The sequence below is a fragment of the Hippocampus bargibanti genome, linkage group LG04 (genome assembly GCF_051943395.1).
Source record: "Hippocampus bargibanti isolate YZ-2025 linkage group LG04, ASM5194339v1, whole genome shotgun sequence".
NCBI classification, from domain to species: Eukaryota; Metazoa; Chordata; class Actinopteri; order Syngnathiformes; family Syngnathidae; genus Hippocampus; species Hippocampus bargibanti.
In genome coordinates this window covers 11,149,551-11,172,500 of record NC_142737.1, presented here as the reverse complement: position 1 = coordinate 11,172,500, position 22,950 = coordinate 11,149,551, and the positions used below count along the sequence as shown (strand labels likewise).

The 22,950-nt window shown below is 39.6% G+C and overlaps 1 protein-coding gene across 1 annotated transcript in view; it reads left to right on the top strand.

The window, feature by feature from the left end:
- Positions 1-20,886, top strand: part of loxhd1b (lipoxygenase homology PLAT domains 1b) — a 37,970-nt gene extending 17,084 nt beyond the window's left edge. The window contains exons 19-42 of the mRNA XM_088993802.1: positions 1-84; positions 1,210-1,528; positions 3,157-3,308; positions 3,741-3,874; positions 4,102-4,253; positions 5,525-5,629; positions 5,692-5,820; positions 5,895-6,059; positions 6,142-6,323; positions 6,381-6,497; positions 6,565-6,727; positions 8,418-8,572; positions 8,640-8,849; positions 8,925-9,045; positions 9,995-10,203; positions 11,700-11,885; positions 11,963-12,090; positions 13,903-14,020; positions 14,105-14,282; positions 15,824-16,009; positions 17,389-17,559; positions 17,652-17,784; positions 17,869-18,024; positions 20,350-20,886. The exon at positions 1-84 is cut by the window's left edge and continues 77 nt beyond it. Of these exons, the coding sequence (XP_088849928.1) occupies positions 1-84; positions 1,210-1,528; positions 3,157-3,308; positions 3,741-3,874; positions 4,102-4,253; positions 5,525-5,629; positions 5,692-5,820; positions 5,895-6,059; positions 6,142-6,323; positions 6,381-6,497; positions 6,565-6,727; positions 8,418-8,572; positions 8,640-8,849; positions 8,925-9,045; positions 9,995-10,203; positions 11,700-11,885; positions 11,963-12,090; positions 13,903-14,020; positions 14,105-14,282; positions 15,824-16,009; positions 17,389-17,559; positions 17,652-17,784; positions 17,869-18,024; positions 20,350-20,830 (4,134 nt within the window). The 3' untranslated portion in view covers positions 20,831-20,886. The remainder of the gene's footprint in view (positions 85-1,209; positions 1,529-3,156; positions 3,309-3,740; positions 3,875-4,101; positions 4,254-5,524; positions 5,630-5,691; positions 5,821-5,894; positions 6,060-6,141; positions 6,324-6,380; positions 6,498-6,564; positions 6,728-8,417; positions 8,573-8,639; positions 8,850-8,924; positions 9,046-9,994; positions 10,204-11,699; positions 11,886-11,962; positions 12,091-13,902; positions 14,021-14,104; positions 14,283-15,823; positions 16,010-17,388; positions 17,560-17,651; positions 17,785-17,868; positions 18,025-20,349) is intronic.
- The last annotated feature ends 2,064 nt before the right edge of the window (positions 20,887-22,950 follow it).

Below are 22,950 nucleotides of genomic sequence, written 5' to 3'. Positions count from 1 at the left end.
TATGGCGACAAAGGAAAGACCGAGGTCATCGAGCTCCACAGCCGGTCCAATAAGTTTGAGAGAAGATCCACAGACATATTCAAGGTAACCTATTCTTTAAAAAAAGGCATTTCCTCAAGACCCCAAGATGACCAGCTACACCAGACATGGCCAAATGTTACAAAAGTTACAAAAGAGCAAAGTGAGTATTCAATTGCAATTTTCATTGCCAATTCAATTTTTATATGCATGTTTCAAATCAACCAAACACATGCTTAAATTAGCTGAAAGTAAAATAAAAAAAAGCAAATGTACAACACAGAATGGCCTGCTGAAATGTATTTAAATGAATTCCTGTTATGTATATGTAAAGAATGTCCGCCAAGGTTGCCCCCCCGCCTATATTTTTAACACACCAAATCTGGCCTCCTTTGCAAAAAAAATGGACATCCCTGTGCTACACTCTCAATTATACAATTATCTCTATTTTTACTTCGGGATTTGCCAAAAATGTTGGTTTATTCAAGCTATAACTTGTTTGCTCTCTGTTGGTTGTGTATTGGCTATTCGTTATCTAGCTAGCTAGCTAGCTATTAGCTATATAATAGCTAGCTAGTAGCTAGCTATCTATTAGCTAGATGCCTATAAAATAGCTACCTAGTAGCTTGCTATCTATTAGCTATATAGCTATTAGCTAGCTAGCTAGCTTTCTATCTATTTGAATGACTTCTGGGTTGAGTGAACGCTGGCGCGTGTGGCTGCCGCTGATCACCCACAGAAAAATTTGTCCTGTGACTGTAGAGTGACCTTGAAAGTTTTGAAAGGCGCTTATAAATGAAATGTATTATTATTATTATTATTATTATTATTATTATTATTATTATTATTGTTATTATTGTTTTTGTTGTTGTTGTTGTTCTTCTACATCTTCTTCTTCTTCTTCTTCTTCTTCTTCTTCTTCTTATTATTATTATTATTATTATTATTATTATTGTTTTTGTTGTTATTATTGTTTTTGTTGTTCGTCTTCTTCGTCTTCTTCTTCTTCTCCTTCTTCTCCTTCTTCTTCTTCTTCTTCTTCTTCTTATTATTATTATTATCATTATTATTATTATTATTATTATTATTATTATTATTATTATTATTATTATTATTATTATTATTATTACATGAGCCACATCTGCCTAAAAGTGTATGAACCAACCCCTCTTGTCACTCCCGCCCCCCAAGATCGAAGCCAGAGACGTGGGAAAGGTGTTCAAGATCCGCATCGGCCACGACGGCTCGGGCGTCGGATCCGGCTGGTTCCTAGACACGGTGGAGGTCAAGCACCTCGCAATGGTTGCGGTGCCAAAGGAGAAGAAGAAAGAGGAAAAGAAGAAGAAGAAGAAAAAGAAGAAGGATGAAGATGAGGAGGAGGAAGAAGTGGAGGAAATGCAAGAAGTGGTGGTGACGTATAGTTTCCCTTGCGGCCGGTGGCTTGCCCACGGGGAGGAGGACGGCGAGCTGCAGGTGGAGCTGCTACCTGAAGGAGCCGAAGAACTAGAAGGTAAACACTCCCTTAGTTGGATGAAAATGTAATCCACTTAATTAACTCATTCACTGCCATTTACAAATTTATTCGGGAATTGAAACTATGACGTAGAGCGCCATTCCTGAATTTGCTTGGGTTTTGGTTTTTCTTGCTGGGGTGCCGATAAAGCGATGGGAAAAAAACCTCTGGCAATGTTTTTCGCATCCACAAGAGGGCATCATTTCCCTTTTTTCCATGTTAGCGCTTTGTTCCAGCTTCAGCTGTTGTGAAAGCGCTATATAAACAAATATGTATGGATTGCATTGTACGTATTTTGGATAGCCTATAATTTAGGAAATACAGCATTTTCTGCACTATAAGGCGCACCTAAACGCCTTCAATCTTTTTCAAAAGCTGACCATGTGCCTTAAAATCCAATGCACCCTTTACCTGTATATGGAAAACTATATGAAAAAATATGTCATTCATTGAAGGTGCTCCTTACAATCCCATCCGTCTTATACAGTGAGACCTCAACTTACGAACTTAATTGGTTCCCAGACAGAGTGTGTAAGGCGAAAAGTGTGTATCTAAAAAAAAAAATTCCATAGGAAACCATTAAAATGGGAATCATCCGTTCCCGGGTTTCCATAAAATATACTTTTCAACTAAATAAGCCTTAAAACTACACACAACATACCTTATTCTATGTATAATAAATGTGCTATTGTATTGTAATGAAAGAATTACACTGCATTATATCATAAAGTCACTTTATTTACATTTGTGATGGTCATTGATGGCTTGGTGGAATGGCGTTGGAGGTCGAAGGTCAAAGGGAATTGCTGTTTGGAAAGAGAGGCGCATTACATGAGGACTGTAATTAAAGAAATAAACTGTGCTGTAAAATAAAGTTTTATTTGCCTTTTTGATGGTCGTTGATGGCTTATGGAAGGAGAGTCACCTTCCATAAGGACTGTTGGTAACTTAACCTCTGGTGCTGTTCGGTCGTGTGCTTCCGCCGAAGATCACTCCGCCAGCCGTGGTGGGTGTGTATTATGAAAATAGTGCTTATTATAAGGTTTAATTTTCAGAAATTTGACGTTTGTAAGACAAAAAGTTTGTAAGTTGAGGTGTTTGTAAGTTGAGGTCTCACTGTATATGGAAAGTTTTAAAATATGTAATTCATTGGAGGTGTACCTTATAGTGCGGACAATATGGTAATTCTTTTATTCTGATGAAAGAAGAGAGTTTAAGGTTTCTTACGCTGCACTGAATTTTTATGTAGTCCTCAAACTCTTTTGTGGGTCCTGCAATTTGAGTGAAAATGACAAACACCCTGGCATTGGAGTGGACACATTTTTATAATAATAATAATAATAATAATAATAATAATAGTATCGATGAGAAGGTTTCTTCAGCCGTAGTAATAATAATAATAATAATAATAATAATAATAATAATAATAATAATAATAATAATAATAATAATAATAATAATAATAATACATTTTTGCAAATCGTCTGGCAGTGAATGAATTAAAATTCAATTGAGTCATTTTAAATTCCAAATCCTATTTCAGTCGCACATATGGTGTGTTATTATTTCTTGCCTACAATGTAGGACAGAAGTGTTGGTAATTTATCCTTTGTATTGTCTCGCAGTCAACACCTACGAAGTGTGCGTCTTCACTGGTGACGTCCTGGGAGCCGGGAGTGACGCCAATGTCTTCATTAATATTTACGGCGAGAACGGAGACACCGGAGAACGCGGTCTCCTAAACTCTGACAACCTCAACAAATTTGAACGAGGAGAGGTAACATTGGCTCATTGGTGTCACGATTTGCAAGGTGGTGGTGGTGGTGGACCCCAAAAAAGCAGGCAGGAGGGAGGAGCAGGGTGTAAGTGACAAATTGTATTAAATAAAGTCAGCAGGAACAACATTTCAAAGAACAAAGTCATCGGAACAAAAAGGTCCAAAGTAGCAAATAAAACCATGAGTAAAACATGACAAAACGAAAAAAACCGTTTTTGACATGATGACACAAAAAAATAACCTGACACTGAATGGTCGCACCGGGAGTCCTTTTAACTCATTCATTGCCAGACGTGCAAAAATGTGTCCACTCCAGTGCCAGGGTTTTTGTTATTTTCACTCAAATTCAGGGACCCACAGAATATTGAGTTTTAGGACTAGATAAACAGTCAATCCAGTGTTAGAAACCGTTGACTCTCTTATGTGCTGTAGGAGGACGTGTTCATCTTGACAGCTATTAATTTGGGCCCTCTGAAGAAACTTCGGATACGTCATGATAATACGCGGCCGTATTCATCGTGGTATCTGGATCGAGTGGAGATTGTGGACACAAAGGATGATATAACGTGGGTGAAAATGGATATGCACTGTATAAATATATCAAAAATATACTAAATATATTTTAGAAAATCTCTCTCTCTCTCTCTCTCTCTCTCTCTCTCTCTCTCTCTCTCTCTCTCTCTCTCTCTCTCTCTCTCTCTCTCTCTCTCTCTCTCTCTCTCTCTCTCTCTATCTCTTTCTATTTCTCTCTTGCTTTGTCTCTCTTTCTCTCTCTTTCCTTGTGGGTTTTCAGGTACTACTTCCCGTGCAACCGATGGCTGGCCGTGGACGAGGATGATGGCCAGAACGCGAGAGAGCTGGTTCCTGTGGATGAGGCCTTCATGAAGAAGGATGAGGATGAGGATTGGGAGGGAGGTGTAGCCACTCTGGGACTTGAGCAGAAAGGTAAGTTATTTCCAATCCATGTGATTTAGAAAGGGGAAGATAAAAGGATGTATTTATTCAAGTGGCTACGTTGCAGATATTGTCTAACCCAAAAAAATGTATGAATGTTAGCAATCATTTTTATGGATTTTTACATGATACCAGTTCCCTCTCGAGTCACTATACATTTTCTCATAGTCTATAGCAGACATGGGCAAACTACGTCCCGCGGGCCACATACGGCCCGTTAGGCTTTTTAATCCGGCCCGCCGAACTCGTCCAAATTATAGTAAAAACGGTGTCTGAATGTCAGTGTCAGTTCAATGTGTCCAAAAAGTCCATATAGACTCTTTAGGGACTTTTTTGACACATTGAACTGAATTAGTTAAATGCCCTTGCCTGTGGGAAAGGAGAGTCACAGTCATTGATAGAGATTAGGCAGAATAAGAAGTTATCATATTTGAAAGTTTCATGCTGTGTGACTCGAATACACAATTGAAGTACAGACAACCCGGGGTCAATCAGGTCAACAGACACAGCCAGTTAAACTGTCAACTTCATCTCGGAGATCTGGCCTTGCACAGAATTTCCTGCCTTTCCAGCAGATCATGTATTTTGTTTTTCTACTTTCATTCCTTTCATCACTTTGCTGCTGTGAAATGTAAATTTCTCCACTGTGAGACTAATAAAGGCATATCCAATCCAATCCAATCCAATCCAATTTAGGATTTGGGAAATTCCTTACCACAGGAAAACCTCATTAGCCAGGTTACAAATGTATCAGTTCATAGAAAAGACAATGTTTTATTGCTTACAGCTGTTGGGGCTCAGAACGTTCCAGGGGCGTGGTATTCTAATCAAGAAAACTATATTTTACTAATGTATGATTTAAATGTGCATATACTCTCAATAAACAGCTTGGCAGAGGGCTGCAGAATTCAGACATCTGTCATGAACGGCTGCGTCTCCTGCCGGCTGTAAAAGACAATCTTTCTGGGTCCGAGCCTTCGTCCACAGTGTCCGATCAAACATCTCTGACAGTCATCAATGCAGTTTTCAACCGTTTTAGGCAGTTTATGGAAAGTCACTAAAGCCCTCCATCACGCCGCCTGTTTCAAACCACATTTTGTCGCCCTTTAAAAAAAAAGTTCAATGTCATATTTAGACCCCCCCTCAATCAAATGCCTTATACATCTCACAAAGTTAGCCCCATCTTCTAAAATCCCCATACATCATCCATTGTAATCAGATTATTGATCAATCATCACTGATAGATTTCATTTCTCTTCCAGCTATGTCAACAACATACACCGTAAAAATCAAAACCGGAGAAAAGAAGTACGCAGGAACCGACGCTAACGTCTTTGTCATATTATTCGGAGAGAACGATGACACGGGTAAGAAAAGTCATCCACCTTCTTTGGGTGTTGTTTGGTTTCAACTCCGTTTCATCTGACAGGTGTCGTCAACCTGAAGGCGTGTAAGAACTACAAGAACAAGTTTGAGCAAGGCGCAATCAACGAGTTCACCGTGGAGGCGGTGGACTTGGGCGGGTTGGAAAAGCTTCGAATTGGTCATGACAACTCAGGTGCTGAAAAACTAAAGCGTTCTATGATGATGACAAGTCAATAAAACCTAAACCCCCTCACCTCACTCTTAAAGGAGGATCACCTGGTTGGTTCTTGGACTGGGTGGAGATCGACGCTCCCTCCAAGGGTCTGAGGTTACGCTTCCCATGCGGCCGCTGGTTGGACAGAGGAGAGGACGATGGCGCCATATTGAGGGATCTTTATCCAGCCGAATTACAGACAGAACTGTACACGCCGTGTGAGTCGACAAGCAGTCACGAAATGTACCTGTGTATGGAATCGAGCATGCTCTGATGACAAACCATCTGTGCGCATTTCAGTTGTGCCCTACGAGCTGAAGATCTACACCAGCGACGTGTTGGGCGCGGGGACTGATGCGGATGTGTTCATCGTTCTGTACGGTGAGAAAGGAGTGTGTACTTTGCAGAAGCATCTGTGTGTCAACAAGAGGGAGAGGCGACTGTGCTTTGAGAGAGGAGCTGAGGACATGTTCATCGTGGAGGTAAAGTTACTTTGAATTGGGCTTTTTTATACACCCACTGTATGTATTCTGTGCCAGTTGGAAGACGTCGGTGACATTATCGAGAAGATCCGAGTTGGTCACGACAACAGAGGCTCCAATTCCGGATGGCACCTTGACAGAGTGGAGATCAGACGCCTGCTGAGGAAAGGAAAGGTAGCACCAAAAAAAAAAAAAAACATCAATCGGAGATAAACACACTCGTGGTCTATTTCCATGACAGGGTTCCGAGACTACCATTTTCCCGTGTGAGCGGTGGTTGGCGAAATCAGAAGATGATGGGGAGACAGTGAGGGAGCTGGTCCCGTCAGACATCATCACAGAAAAACTCCTCAGGGGTGGCACTCTAAAGCGCACTGAGACTGAGGTGGAAGATGCTTTGGAAAGTGAGCTGAAACCCCAAATTCCATGAATCACTTAGTTATTGAACATTTGGCACACATACACAATTAAAGGACAACCGACACCATTTTTTTGTTTACTAACTGACATCAGAAAAACGTTTTATAGCATCTAAAATACCCAAAACACGCAGGCTGATATTTTTAGTCAAATGCAAAGCACCAATAAAAATGAGTTAAACTGTCCCCAAACTACTTCAAAATGACCTCGGAGATGCCAAGTTTCAGAAAGTCCCACCCCCTTGTTCGTGACGTCACGCCAGGACGTCTTGCCTTGCTCGAGAATCAAAACAATGGCTTTAGATTCGGAGAAGATGCTTTCTTGTTACTCATCCAGTTATAAATATGATTCAAATAGTTCTGAAGAGGAAAGCATAAATGTTTGCAATCGATTAAAGAAGTCCTCCTGTATCAATTCGAGCCGTCAGGACTCCAATGTAGCGTCCCAGAAAATGCACAAGATGGCACCTAAGCTCCGTTGGTGATGGGCTGATTTGTCTGCTGGGAATGTGTGTCAACTAGTATCAAATAGTAGTCTTGGTGCAACACACAACGATTCACCATCACGTTATTTATGTGTTTTCCTTCTAAATTTGCCATCAACACGGATCAACATGAAGTTTTCAGATCAAACAAAAATCAACGCATGAACCACATTGAGTTATTATGCTATTTCTTTCATGTTATTATTTGAATTATTTTTGTTATTGCTTTGCAGTATTATGACTGTTACTATATTTTGATTGCACTAACATTCAATATACCAGAACAGCATCAGAATGTTCTTTTACGTGTTTACTGAATGAAGGGAAAGTTCCCTTCCACTATGTGATATAAATGTTTCACTACATGACCTACTTCTTTGTTGTTTAATGATAAACCGTGTCATGAAAATACTAATACTTTGGATTAAATAAAAGTTCATTCCTTTTGGGAGTGAATGGAGTTGCTAGAAAACGCCTTATACTGTATATATAACTCGCTATCCGGCTACCTGGCTACCTATCTATTTGATATCCATTCGCTATCTAACTAGCTAGCTAGCTACCTAGCTACCTATCTATTTGCTATCTATTCGCTATCTAACTAGCTACCTATCTAGCTATCTCTTTGCTATCTATTCACTATCTAACTAGCTAGCTAAATAGCTATTAGTTATCTATTAGCTAGCTAGCTAACTTTATATCTATTTGAGTTATTCCGGGGTGAGTGAACGCTGGCACATGTGGCTGCCGCTGCTCACTCGCAGAAAAACTGATGAAGTGACCTTGAGAGTTTTGAAAGGCTCTTATAAATGAAATGTATTATTATTATTGTATGAATAAGTTTTAAAATATATACTTTAATTCATTGAAGGTTTGCCTTATAATGCGATGCGCCCTATAGTGCGGAAAATATGGTGGTTTAGAAAAAAAAATATTCATATGGTAATATCAGACACTTGATCTGGGTTTTACTCCCTGGCGCTTTCTACTACTATCTTTGTGACTGCTTTGTTTCATGTATATGATAGCTGTTCATGTTAAGTGCTTTGTTACAGTTACGCTGTTGTTACAGCGTTATATAAATCAATATGTAGTGTATTGCATTGTATAGAGACCATCATCACAGAATGGCAAACAACCAACTTTGCGTTCACAATGCTTTCACTGATGTGTTCTTCCTCCCATGCCAGCTCACACGTACCAAGTGTCCGTACGCACCGGTGACATGTACAAAGCAGGAACAGATGCCAACGTCTTCCTCACTATCTACGGAGACCTTGGAGACACGGGAGAGCGCAAGCTCGCCAGATCTGAAAACAACAAGAACAAGTTTAAGAGAGGAGAGGTATTTGAGTGAAGACCATGGAAATAATAAAAGTAGGTCTCACATTTTATTGAAATTTGGGTTCTAGGTGGACAAATTCACTATTGAAGCGGTAGACCTGGGTCAAGTCTATAAGATCCGGATTCGTCATGACAACTCCATGATGGGGGCCGACTGGTACCTGGACCAAGTGGAAGTTCTGGATATAGACACGGAGGAGGTTTCCATGTTCTTGTGTGAGCGTTGGCTGTCGAAAAAGAAGGAAGACAAACGCTTGGAGAGGACCTTTTTTGTCAAGGTTCATGAAATGTGGTGAGCCAAATAAAGAGCAGACAAAAAAACATACCAGTGACACCAAACATTTGTATTTCAGGGCTATGAAGGTGAAAGAAATAACCATTCAAATTCCGAGAAGATGGCACACGCTAAAATGGGGCTGGACCGAAATTCAAAGAAGAAGAAGAAGAAGATAGCAATGGTGAAAGAAGCGCCAAGTAAGGATGAAAACGATATCTTCCATTGTAGGAATTGTGATACAAACACTCCCCTAATTACGAACATTCGAGTTACGAACAATCCTACATATGAACATTTTTGTAGTACAAATGTAGTCCTCTCTCCAGTTGTACATGTACATATATTTATAGAGCATATATTTTATTAAATACGGATGTTTATTTTCAGTACAAACCAATACAGGTTACGTGTACAAGCCTTAAACGTACTTATATACACCTTAAACATATTTATATAAGCCTGAAGCATACATTCCATACAAAATATAGCACTGAAGCAACGTACAAAAAAATTCACCTTATAAACGACCGTTCGGAACGTATCTCATCATTAAGTTGGGGAGCGTCTGTAAACAGTATAGATTATGTGCCCTTACCGCGCCCCCCCCCCCCCAAAAAAAAAAATCTTATATATCTTATATATCTTTGCTGCTGTGAAATGTAAATTTCTCCACTGTGAGACTAATAAAGGCAAAAATCCAATCCAATCCAATCCAATATATATATATAGCATCGCTACATAGATGCTACATAGCATTAGCATTAAGCTAACCAAGAGATGAAGCCATGTGGTTGTTTTCAACACATAAAGGTTGTAATTATTTTTGTTTGCATGTTTAGTTTGACAGTAAACTGCAACTGGGAGTGATCAGAAATCGGTTTTGGGAAGTCTTGTTTATTTTTTGCTAAACTGATATGAGATATGTGAGCTTGTAGCTAAAAACAAAACTTGTAAAATTTGTCAGTCGTATCTCAAAGCACTATTGTTGATATTTCTGACTCAAAACGTCTGTGAATATTGATGTACATGTACAAAATATAAATTTCATGGTTTCTATTTCACTCCATAAACTCTTTGTATCCTCCAATGAGGCTTTTGACCTTCCTTATTAGATTTAAAGCTACTTTACAATTCTGTGGCTCCCAGGCATCCCGTATCACTTCACACTTTCCACCGGGCTGGAGCGCGATGCCAGCACCACCGCCAGGGTCTACGTCATCATTATCGGTCCCGGAGAGCGAGAGACGGACCGGCTGTGGCTTGATCTGCCAGATGGGAAGAAATCCTTCGCAAATGGCAGCATGGAGCATTTTGTGTGCTATGGAGCCGACGTGGGAGAGATCAAGCGAGTGGAAGTGAGAATCTAGGACTCTGTTCGAAACACACAGCACTGTTTGATTTCTTTAGGCGTTTAATGATAGCCAATATAAGGACAGAGAACGTGTTAATGACTGAATATTATTCCAGATAAAATATATAACATTGAGACATTTTTCATCGATATTTTATCCTTCTAACAAACTTTAAACATATTTAAACAGAATGATGGAAACAGAAAGCCGTGGATTTCATCGCTAGGCCTTCAGTAGTGCTACGTCTGAATCAATCCAGACTGAAAAAAGTGTGGTGTAATTTACTAAAAGTCCACTAGAGGGCACCACTAGCCAGGAAGTATCTGACCGACCTTTCTTAATGATGTCCATTTTTTCTTGAAAAGTCCGTCTTGAAAATGGCGTTAACGGTAAATCTCCAACCAAATACATTTCTTCTCCCCCTTCAGCCATTGTGGGTTGACAAAACTGCTATCCATTGCAATTGATTGGCTTATGCAGCTCGCTACCGATGCAGTGTGCTAGCTCTGGCCAGTATGCGCTTATCACTCGCGGCTAGTAATAAGAGCAGTTTACGCAAACTATGATTGGCTAGTGTCTAACCAATCATAGTTTGCAAAAACTCTGACGTTGACCAGCCTTCAAGAAGGCGCTGGTACCCCTTTTGGGTTGCCAACTTGAAATCTGATTGGTTAGAGCACAGGTGTCAAAGTCAAGGCCCGCGGGCCAAATCCGGCCCGCCACATCATTTTTTTCGGCCCGCAAAAGCAAATCAAACTTCTTAAATTCCATGATGATTGCTAAAATCTGAGCCAAAATGTCATATTTTCGGATGTCAACCACAATAAAAGTCATTATTCTTGACTTCAGATTTGAAAACGAGTTATTCATTAATTTGCTGTGTGCTCTATATGTAATATTTGAAGGGATTTAAACATTCTAATGGGTTCCCCAAATTCATAACGGCCCTCGAGAGGAAACCATAACTACAATGTGGCCCGCGGCAAAAAATGACTTTGACACCCCTGGGTTAGAGTAACAGTTTGATGGACACATTTGATGCGACAGGGGCCACAGAACTGATTATGAAGGTGTCCAGGTAGATTTCTGACCCTGGTAACAAATGATGGCTGAAATGTGATTGGTTGAAAATTTAAATACAAAAACACATGTCTGGAAGCAGCATAACAGGGAAAAGTAATGAAAGGAAGCTGCATAGCAATTTGTAATTATTTACATAAGAATTCAAGGACAAAGTATCATTAACATCAGACTGTGATTCAGATATTTTTAGGCCAGCAAAGAAGGCTTTGCAGGCCTTGACGGTCCGCCACTGATATTCTATCCTTCCCACTTCAAAGCATTGCGTCGTTTGTATCCCAAGGGAAAGTTTGTATGGCAAGGTAAAATTTTCCTGAATGTAACTTTCGTAAACCGAAAAGTTCGTAAGCCAAGGGGTTCGTAAACCGAGGTATCACTGTATATTTTATATTTGTTTTCTTTATCCTGCCATTCCTTAGCTCGGCCATAACGGCGCCACGCCGGAGAGTTGCTGGTTGGTGGACGAGCTGGTGATCGGCGTGCCCACTAAAGGCATCGAATACAGCTTCCTGTGCAAGTGCTGGCTGGCCAAAGATCGGGGTGACGGTCTCACCGTCCGACTGCTCAACGTGTTGGACGCCAGCACTATCAGCATCAGCCGCAAAGTGAGTGTTGATTAATGCGACAGCTTGTCTTGATACGTAGACGATATCTTGAAAAAAAAAACACTTTTTGGGAATAGGTGATTTATTCTGTGGTGGTTGTCACGGGCGACACGCAATTTGCCGGTACGGACACCAACATTTTCCTGACTGTGTTTGGAAACAATGGGAGAACTGAAGAAATTCTTTTGGCCAAGAATGAGGACAGGTGAGATCATTGTAGCAGCTACCTGAAACAAATATGGAAGACATTAGAGAGTGCTTCGTTTGGTCTGAAGAACTTTTGATTTTGAACCTCGTACTGTTTGTATAGACGACAGCAATTTTTATTTTTATTTGTATTTTTCCCATGATAAAAATGTGCATTTTCTTTCTCATAAATGACGAAATGAATAATTTGAAGTTACATTTTTTTCTAATTCATCCTTTAAAGGACAACCGACGCCTTCGGAAAAGTTGCGTCCATAATTTGTAAAATCACTTCAAATGACTTCTACTGAGCGTATTTTACAAAGATTCCAACCCATACAGCTATATTTTACGGTTTAAGACTCGCGCTGAATATTCAGGAAGTCTTGTTTTTTAGTTGGTCACGGTAGGTATTGTCACTGACCGAGAAAGTGACACACAATGCATTTTGGGTACTTTGTTTGGTCTGAAAACTTCGTGTTTATCCGTGTTGATGGCGAAATTAGAAGGACAACACATAAATAACGCGATGGTGAATCGTTGTGTCTTGCACCAAGACTACTATTTGATACTCGCTGACACAAATTCCCAGCAGACAAATCAGCCCACTTCCAACGGAGCTTGGGCGCCATCTTGTGCATTTTTTTGTTCGGAAACAAAAAAATGGCGTTGGTTGTCAAAACAATGGCTTCAGATTCTGAGAAGATGCTTTCTTTTTACTCATCCAGTTATGAATATGATTCAAATAGTTCTGAGGAGGAAAGCATAAATGTTTGAAATTGATTAAAGAAGTCCTTCCGTGTCATTTTGAGGCGTCTGGTCTCCAATGTAGCGTCCCATAAAATGCACAAGATGGCGCCCAAGCTCCGTTGGAAATGGGCTTATTTGTCTGCTTATTTGTCTGCTCTGTGTCAGCTCGTATCAAATAGTAGTCTTGGTGCAACACACAACGATTCACCATCGCGTTATTTATGTGTTTTCCATCTAATTTTGCTAACAACTCGGATCAACACGATGTTTTCAGACCAAACAAAGTACCCAAAATGCATTATGTGTCGCTTTCTCGGTCAGGGGCGTTCCAGATGTGATGTCACGTCAGGAATCGTCACCAACTCGAAAACAAGACTTCCTGAATATTTAGCGCGAGTCTAAAAACGTAAAATATAGCTATATGCAGTGGAATCTTTGTAAAATATGCTCAGTAGAAGTCATTTCTAGTGATTTTACAAATTATGGACACAACTTGTCCGGAGGCGTCGGTTATCCTTTAAATATTTTGACCTCAACATGTCATAGACGTTTCATTAACTCATTCCCCGCCAGACGATGTGCAAAAATGTGTCCATTCCAGTGTCATGGTTTTTGTCATTGACACTTGAATTATAGGACCCACAGAATATTGAGTTTTAGGACTACATCAACATTCAACGCGGCGTAAAAAACGTTAAACTCTCTTCTTTCATCAGAAAAAAAGAGCTTATTCCTAAATTCGATGGGTCTGGAGTTATGAGTTTGAAATGAGGGCAGCTGTCCAAAACAATGCAATACTGTACATACGTACATACCTGTACATATACATACCTGTATTGGTTTATATAGCGCTTCAACAACACCTGAAGCTGGAACAAAGCGCTAAAATGGAAAAAGGGAAATACTGCTTCCTTGTGCAAGAAAAAAACAAAACCTGAATTAATTCGGGAATGCCGCTCTCCGTCATATTTTCAATTCCCGAATAAATTCTTGAATGGCAGTGAATGACATCCAGAAACATTTTTTCCCCAATTTTCCATTTGTGTTAAAATGACGTTTAAAATAACATTACGCTACTAAGGTTTGAGAGAGGCCAAGAGGACACATTCAACCTGGAGGTGGACGACATCGCCCCGCTAAAGAAGATACGGGTCAGGATTGATGGCAGCGGGAGTCGCCCCGATTGGTGCCTTGAAAGGGTAACTTCCGATGATGAAAATAATATCACAAATACATTTTTAACCCATCCAGTTTACCTGCGATGTATATCTTTTTTTATTGAGATCCTGTTACGGAACCCGATTACAGAGGAGGTGTGTACATTCACCTATGACAACTGGCTGTCAAAGAGCAAAGGTCCAAGAAGGACTCGCATGTGCGAGCTGGCGGCCGTGGTGGACGGAGAGGAGATGGTGGAGAAAACCACTTACGTCATCCAAGTCCAGACCAGTGACGTCACAGGTAGGTTGTGCTCATATCTCCATCGTAGCGCCGATGCGCATGTGGAGCTGTTGCCGCTCGGAATTGAAGCGGATTTACGTGGGACAGGAGATGTGAGAAGATGTCTTTTCGTCAATGGATGCTACAGCTTCGTGTTTGCTTTCAACATTTAACTTGTAGGAGACGTGCACATTTCACAGTGACGTCCGTGATCCACTGGTGAAAAGGACTCTTTGATCCTTTCCTCTTTCATGTAGAACTGTTGCATACAACAAAAGAGGGTGCAGAAAGTGCTTAAGATTGAAGACTGTCTGTGTCTATTGTGTTGCATCACATTCTTTGTTATTTTTTCTTGTTGTTTTGTCTTCAAGACGGCGCCGCGAGAGTGGCTGCCTTTACAGCAGCTCCTGTATTTTGTTATTGCTGCAGTCAAATATAAATTTCTTCACTGTGAGACAAATAAAGGCTGATCTAATTTAATTGTAGGGAAACTACTCTCCCAAATTATTGTCAGATTCCCTTAACGGACAACCGACACCATTTTTTTGGTTCCTAACTGACATCAGAAAAACGTTTTATAGCATCTAAAATACCCAAAACAAGCAGGCTGATATTTTTTGTCAAATACAAAACACCAATAAAAATGAATTAAAGTGTCCTCAAACTATTTCAAAATGACCCCGGAAATGGCGACTTTCATAAGGTCCCGCCCCCTTGTTCGTGACGTCACACCAGGACGTCTTGCCTTGCTCTAGAATCAAAACAATGGCTTCAGATTCAGAGAAGAGGCTTTCTTGTTACTCATCCAGTTATGAATATGATTCAAATAGTTCTGAAAAGGAAAGCATAAATGTTTGCAATCGATTAAAGAAGTCCTTCTGTATCAATTCGAGCCGTCAGGACTCCAATGTAGCGTCCCAGAAAATTTACAAGATGGCGCCCAAGCTCCGTTGGAAATGGGCTGAATTGTCTGCTGGGAATTTGTGTCAACTAGTATCTAATCGTAGTCTTGGTGTAACACACAACCATTCACCATCACGTTATTTATGTGTTTTCCTTCTAATTTCGCCATCAACACGGATCAACATGAAGTTTTCAGACCAAACAAAGTACCCAAAATGCATTGTGTGTCGCTTTCTCGGTCAGGGGCGTTCCTGACGTGACGTCACGTCAGGAATCGTCACCAACCCGAAAACAAAACTCCTGAATATTCAGGTCTTAAAACGTCAAATATAGCTATATGCGGTGTAATCTTTGTAAAATATGCGCAGTAGACGTCATTTCAAGTGATTTTACAAATTATGGACACAACTTGTTCGGAGGCGTCTGTTGTCCTTTTATGATGTAATACTGTAACTTCATACAGACGGTGATCCCAAAAGTGACAAAAAAGTAATCATCACTCATTTTATTTTGCCACGAACCAGCACAGCATATTATATTTATTTTCTGATTGGTTCATCCATTTCATAACCATTGTCGTTATTTAATGGGAAAAGAATGGCTGACGCTGAATGAGTAAAATAATAAATCAGAAAATCTCTTTCCGTTCATTTTTTTAGGGGCTGGAACAGATGCCAACGTGTGTCTGATGGTGTTCGGGGAATTCGGTGACACAGGGACTTTGCCGCTAAAGGAAAGTGCAAACAGGAACAAGTTTGAGCGCAAAATGAAAGACGTGTTCCATTTCCCCGACATGTTGAGTTTGGGCGAACTCTCCAAAGTGCGAGTTTGGCACGATAACAAAGGTAATGATGACATTGTCTCCATTTAATTATAATGTTGAAGCCTTTTATGGGTAACGTAAAACTTTGCTCAATGTCAGTCTGGGGTGAATGATATTCTGTTCAGCAGCGCCTGCCATTAAAATCAAACAACACAAATTGGGATCAGGACCAAAATGTTCAACCTTTCATAGCTTGTTTTTGTTTTTCTTTAAACAGGGAAATTGAGATAAAAGTATGAGTGAGAACTTTTCGATGAAGCGTGACCCAAATTTATGATTATCGAGTGTGGAGAGATATTTTAACACTTTCAGGGGAAGCGGGAACAACAGTGGACAGCTTATCAAGTTGTTCGGTGACAGGGTGCACAAAGGTGTTCATGTAAATTTTTTTAAAATATGTTCCTATGTTTCTGTTTTTTTAAATTTATTTACTTATTTATGTATTAATGTATTAATCCATCTACACATTTATTACTCATTCATCCATTTAATTATTAGTCCACCCATGCACCCACCAACCCAATTATGTATGTATGTATGTATTTATTTATTTGCATATTCATTCATATATTTATATGTGTATTTATTCATTTATTTATTTATTCATTCAATCATTCATTTGTTTATTCATTCATTTATTAGTTCATTCATACATCCATCCATTTATTTATCGATTTGCTTATTTATGTATTGATGTATTTATTTACAGTATTATGTGTTCATCTTTTTTTATTTGATTTTATTCATTAGTTTATTTATTCATTCAGATATTCATTTATTTATTTATGTGTTCATTCATTTATTCATTCATTCATTTATTATGTGTTCATCTATTTTTATTTATTTATCTATTTGCTAATTTATATCTGATTCATTAATCCATTCAATGGATCGTTTATTTGTTCATCTATTTATTTATTTGCATATTCACTCATGTATTTATGTATATTTATTCATTTATTTATTCATTTATTCAATCATTCATTTTTTATTCATTCATTTAGTTGTTAATTCATGCATCCATCCATTCATTTATCTATTTGCTTATTGAGGTATTGATGTATGTATTTAATGTATTATTTGTTCATCCTTTTTTATTTTTTATTAAAAATGTATTCATTCATTCATTCATATATTCATGTATTTGTTTATTTATGTGTTCATTCATTCATTTTTATTTGTTCATCTATTTTTATTTATTTATCTATTTGCTTATTTTTGTCTGATTCATTAATTCATTCAATGATTCGTTCATTTATTTATTTATTTATTCCTGTGTTTATTCAAGTATTCATTCATGTATTCATTCATGTATTCATTTGTTCACCCGTTCACCTATTTATTGATTTATTTGTGTATTGATTTATTGGTTTATTTTTATTTATTTATTTCAATAAAAAGGTGTCGCTGCGGGTTGGCACCTGGATTACATCGACGTCAAAGATGAAAGCATGGCAAAAACATTCAGGTTTCCGTGCGACCGCTGGCTGGCTAAAAACAAAGACGACGGTCAGATCATCAGGGAGCTGGCGTGCGCCAACAACGATGCTGTGGACCTTAGCGAAAAAACAAGTCAGTCATTAAAAAAATATGTAATAATAAATAAAAAGGGATTAAAAAAGAACAAGTCATCCATGCAATGGTGTGTATTTGCTTTCAAACAGATTATGAAATTACCATAACCACAGCAAACACGGATGATGCATCCACCAATGAGAATGTTTGGATTATTCTGGAAGGAAGGAAAGCCCGCTCCAAGGAGTTTGTTTTGGAGAATAAGAAGAACACATTTTCTTGGTGGGTATTTAAAAAAAAAATCCATCTACGCTAAAAAAAAAAATCATCAATGTGTTTCTTTTGTTTTTGGGTCTTATCTGACAGCGGCTCCACTGACACCTTTGAGTTCTCGTCCAAGCACGTGGGCGAGATCGCCGGCATCTGCATCGGACATATTACCAAAGACGGAAAAAAAGTGAAGAGTGAATCCTTCTGGCACGTGGCTGAGGTGGTGGTGACCGAAAAGGAGCTGGGCAATAAGTGAGTGACATCCTTTCTGGGATTCTTGTCTGGCGCACGTGCACCTTGATAAACAACACACATTTGGTTGGCAGTGTTTTTGTTGTGATTCAGAATTTGTACTGTTGGTGAATTGGATTGGATTAGCTTTTATTCATCTGACAGTGGAGAAATTTAAATTTCACAGCAGCAAAGTTATGAAAGGAAGACCAAATGAAAGGAAGAGGTAGAAACACAAAATACATGAGCTGCTGGAAAGGCAACCACTCCTGCAAAGATGTTGAATTAAAAAAAAGGAAATGTAAATTCCAAAAAATGCACAAAATTGGATTGAGCTGAATGGTTCAAAATTGAGTTTTGCAAGAATCCTGAGCTATAAAATATTTATAATTTCATATTTTCTTGTGGCTAAAAAAAGCAAAGCACAAAGAGTCTCAGTCGGATGGTTTCAGTTGTGGATATGCATGGCAGTGCATGGAGCTATACCTTGTTACTAACAGTTTTTTAAAATATCCACACTCTCGATTGTCCTCCCTTTGATTCAACATGCTACTTCCCTCACAGTTTTTTTTAAATTAGTATTACAAAATAACACAGCACGTAAGCGCCTTATTTTCCGGTGTATAAGACGCACCCAAACGCCTTTATTTTCTTCAAAAGATAACCCTGTGCCTTATACACAGGTGCGTCTTATATGTGAAGTAATATTGAGCCACAACAGGTCTCGCAACGACTGTCAGCAGTCACCGACTCCATTTCCCCCTGTCGAAGACCTAGCGCGTAACCACAGCCTCGACTATTGTGCCTTATAATGTGGTGTGCCTTATATTTCGAATATTTGATATTTTTCTATATTAGATTTGAAAACCCTATTTCATTCATTGGGACTGCCCCATATAGTCTGGTGCGGACTATATGAGTGATGGAGAATAAGAAGGTATCATATTTTAAAGTTTCATGTAGTTATATGCTTCGTGAACATGTGTGACTCGAAAACACAATTGAAGCACAGATAACCTGGGGTCAATCTAAGGTCAACAGACACAGCTTGTTAAACTGTCATCTTCATCTAGGAGATCTGGTCTTGGACAGAATTAAGAACTTGGGAAACTCCTGTATCACCGGAGTAATTTACGACTTCAAACTCCTTCACAGGAAGAGCTCATTAGCCAGGTTACAAATTTATCAGTTCATGGAAAATACAATGTTTTATTGCTTACAACTGTTCGTGTTTAGAACTAAAGAGCTGTGGTATTCTAATCAAGAAAACCATGTTTTACTAATGTATCACTTTAATTTGCATATACATACTCTCAATAAATAGCTTGGGCTGCAGATTTCAGGCGTCTGTCATGAATTGCTATGTCTCCTGCCAGCAGTAAAAGACAAGCTTTCTGGGTTCAGGCCTTTGTCCACAGTGTCCGGTCGACATCTCTGATAATGGGGCACCTTATATATGGAAAATGTCCACACCTTATATATGAAAAAAGTTTGTAAATACACCATTCATTGGGGGTGCGCCTTATACTCCGGTGCGCCTTATACATCGGAAAATACTATATATTATTTTTAGAGTCTCAAAACCCAACACATGTTGCAAGTTTCCTTCATTGCAGCCATTTGGTAGGTGTACAGCACCCATTCACTGTTATTCCCCAATTATATTTTTATTGCAATAGTCCACTTCAGACCGGCGTAGGTTAAATAGCGAAATGTTGCTGTGATTTAATTGACGACCGTGAAAGCAGAATGTGGATCTCAGTGACTCGGGCCAATCCTTCATGAAGCGTCTCCAGCTGATCCAGAATGTGATTGCTCGCTTCTTCACTGGTACCCGTAAGAGGGAGCATATACTGTAACTCCTACTCTGGCATCCCTTCACTATACATTTTAGAGTTCTTTTCAAGATCTTATTTGTTTTCAAATCTTTAAATGGCCTCGCTCATCCACCCCTATACACCTTCCCGGCGCCTCAGGTCTGCTGACCAGACATTATTAGATGTGCCAAAAACTAATCGGAGGCTCAGAGGGGATGGAACCTTTTCCGTTGCTGGTCCCACTCTCTGGAGTGACCTGCCACTGAACATTCGGCAAGCCTTCCTCGCTGCCCATTTAAAACCCGCCTCAAAACTCACTTATACTCTTTGGCATTCGACTCAGCATGACACCAACTTGATCTTGGTTTTACTCCCTGATGCTTTCTACTATTTTTTGTCACTGCTTTATTTCCTGTATATGATAGTTGTCCATGTTAAGCGCTTTGTTACAGACTCAGCTGTTGTTAAAGCGCTATATAAGTCAATATGTATTGTATTGTATTGTATTGTAATGATTCGCATTCTTCAGGTATTTTTTCCAGTGCGACGCCCGAGTACCGCTAGCATCCAAAAAGGATCAGTTCCGCAACTTTGAGTGCTCCAAGTCAACGGAAAGCTTTGCCAGCAAAGTCCGCAACCTGGTAGCCGTCAAGTACGAGATCATCGTGATCACAGGCGACGTCAAGGACGCCGGCACGGACGCCAACGTCCACGTCACCGTCTACGGCGTCAACGGCGACTCAGGCAGGCGTCATCTGCGCAAGAAATTCCGCAACCTGTTTGAGCGAGGTGGTGCGAACCGTTTTGTGGTGGAGATGTTGGATCTGGGTGAGCTGCTCAGAATCAAGGTGGAGCACGACAACAGCGGATTCAACCACGGATGGTTTCTGGAGTGCGTGGAGGTGACCAACATGGCTAACTCGGTCACTACCATCTTTCAATGCGGCAAGTGGCTGGACAAGAGTAAGGCTGATGGCCACACGGAGAGGGTCCTTTACCCCAAGTACTAGATGACCTTATTCAGAATCAGAAAACCTTTAATCGTCCCACAATGGGGAAATTTGCAGTCCACAGCAGCAATTTGAAAGGGGATGTGGTGGGGGGTGAAAGAATAAAAAACGATATTCTAAGCATAGTAAAAATGTCAGAAGACTGACATGTATACTGTAAATGTGCAAAACTGTTTCATTAAAAAACTGTACATAGTGCAAGTATCAAAGAAAAGGTATCTTGATATATGTAGCTGTATTGCATCAACACATGTTCACATTCATTTTTAACATTTCTTTTTCATTCAATTGAAAAAGTCTACACCAGTGTCTGAAACTCATGACAAAAAGTTAGCGGACACCAGGGCAGACAACTCTGAAAAGTTGCCTGCCCCATTTTTCACAACTTGAAACACAATAAGACGACTAATCGCAAAAAAAAACAAAAAACAAAAAATTTGTTGCAAAGTATAAAGGATTTTTTTAAATTAAGAAAGTACCTCCCACAAATGCTCCCTTGCTTAATTTATGGTAAATATCCCTTGCTGAAGATTTTGCTCCAGTTGTCGTTTGTCGTCATGGTGCACAATGCAATGTTTGTATTGCGTTGTCTGCTAAAAGCCACCTGGACTCCTCTTTCTAAGCGCCTTTCAAAACTCTCAAGTACACGTTACAGTCACGGCATAATGTACGTTTACATTTTGTAGCGTCATATATTTTGTTAGCTTCTGTTGAAGCTTTCTTCTGGGGCTGAGGTTCAGGAAAATGATATTCAAATGCACGACCTTATAACGCTCGGAAAAGTCTGTATTGAATAATGCAAACGTTTGATTTGGAAAAAAAAGCATTTTTTTTTTCCTTGAAGAAGTTGTCGGCCACCCAGTTTTGAAAGTTGTACGCCCGACGTAATAGTTGTACGCCTCGGGCCTCCGGGCAGACGTTATTTCAAACACTAGTCTACACCCCATGGACAAATGCCAGGTTTTTGTGATACCAACCAAATATCTGATCAAATCATTTCAAACCTTTTTACACCAGAAATGTAAACAATAACCAATATGAAACAATCTAAAATAATAAATTACATATTTTATAGTGGGCAAGCATAAATACATTTTGATTCTGTGATGTTGCAGAAGTGTGCACACCCTCTTACGACAGGGGATGTGGCTGTGGTTGGAATTAACCAGTTGTAGAGTCGTATTATATTAGATCTTTTTGACTAGGAGAGCCATAAAAGTAAATTAAATGTTTTGCAGTGAGAGCCACACACACGCGAGCGCGCGCGCACACGCACACACACGCACGCAAACATGCACGTGCGCGGCCACTTTTCTACAAAATGTCAGAATGTATTATTTAAAATAACTGTGATAGTCCTCACCGTTAACATGAATGGTTTTTCCATTCCTCATGATTGGTAAAAATCCAGCCAAACGATGGGAATGAAAGTCAACTTGCTGGCTACATACGCGAAGTCACTGCTAGCCTGCACACAGCTCATTAGCTTCCACACTTGCTATCTGCAATCTACTTCTCGCAGAAGTATATTGATGCTAACATTAACATGGGGCTTGTTAAAATGACATTCCACTGTTTCATCGATGGTATTGTTTCATTGCAAATTAGAATCAGAACCTTTTCATTCCACAAAGGCGAATCCTCCGGTGCATTCAAGCTGAAGTGTACTTGTCATTTTTTTTTTACTTGTCGGGATCATTTAAAGGGCCGTTTACCTGTTTCAACATGACGGCCAGTATCATCCAATCAAATTGGCGCTTTCTGCCGACCTAGGTCAGTGTCATCCAATCAAAATTGCGTTTTCCGCCAACTGCAGCCCCAACAGGAAATGAACAGCAAAAAAGCGAGAATATGTATTTAGTTTTATCGGCGAGCCATATGCAATCATCAAAAGAGCCATATAGGGCTCGTGAGCCATAGGTTCCCGACCCCTGTCTTAGATGATCACATATTGATGGAAAAATCGAGCAGGAATCAAAAGTAAGAGCCAAAAAAAAATCTTGAATCTTTGGGACGGCACAAAAGCATGTTTCTCCGAAAGCAGTGGAGGAGAGAGAGAGAGAGAGAGAGAGAGAGAGAGAGAGCCCCTCGCCTCCTCCGGGTTGATATACATTGGGGAA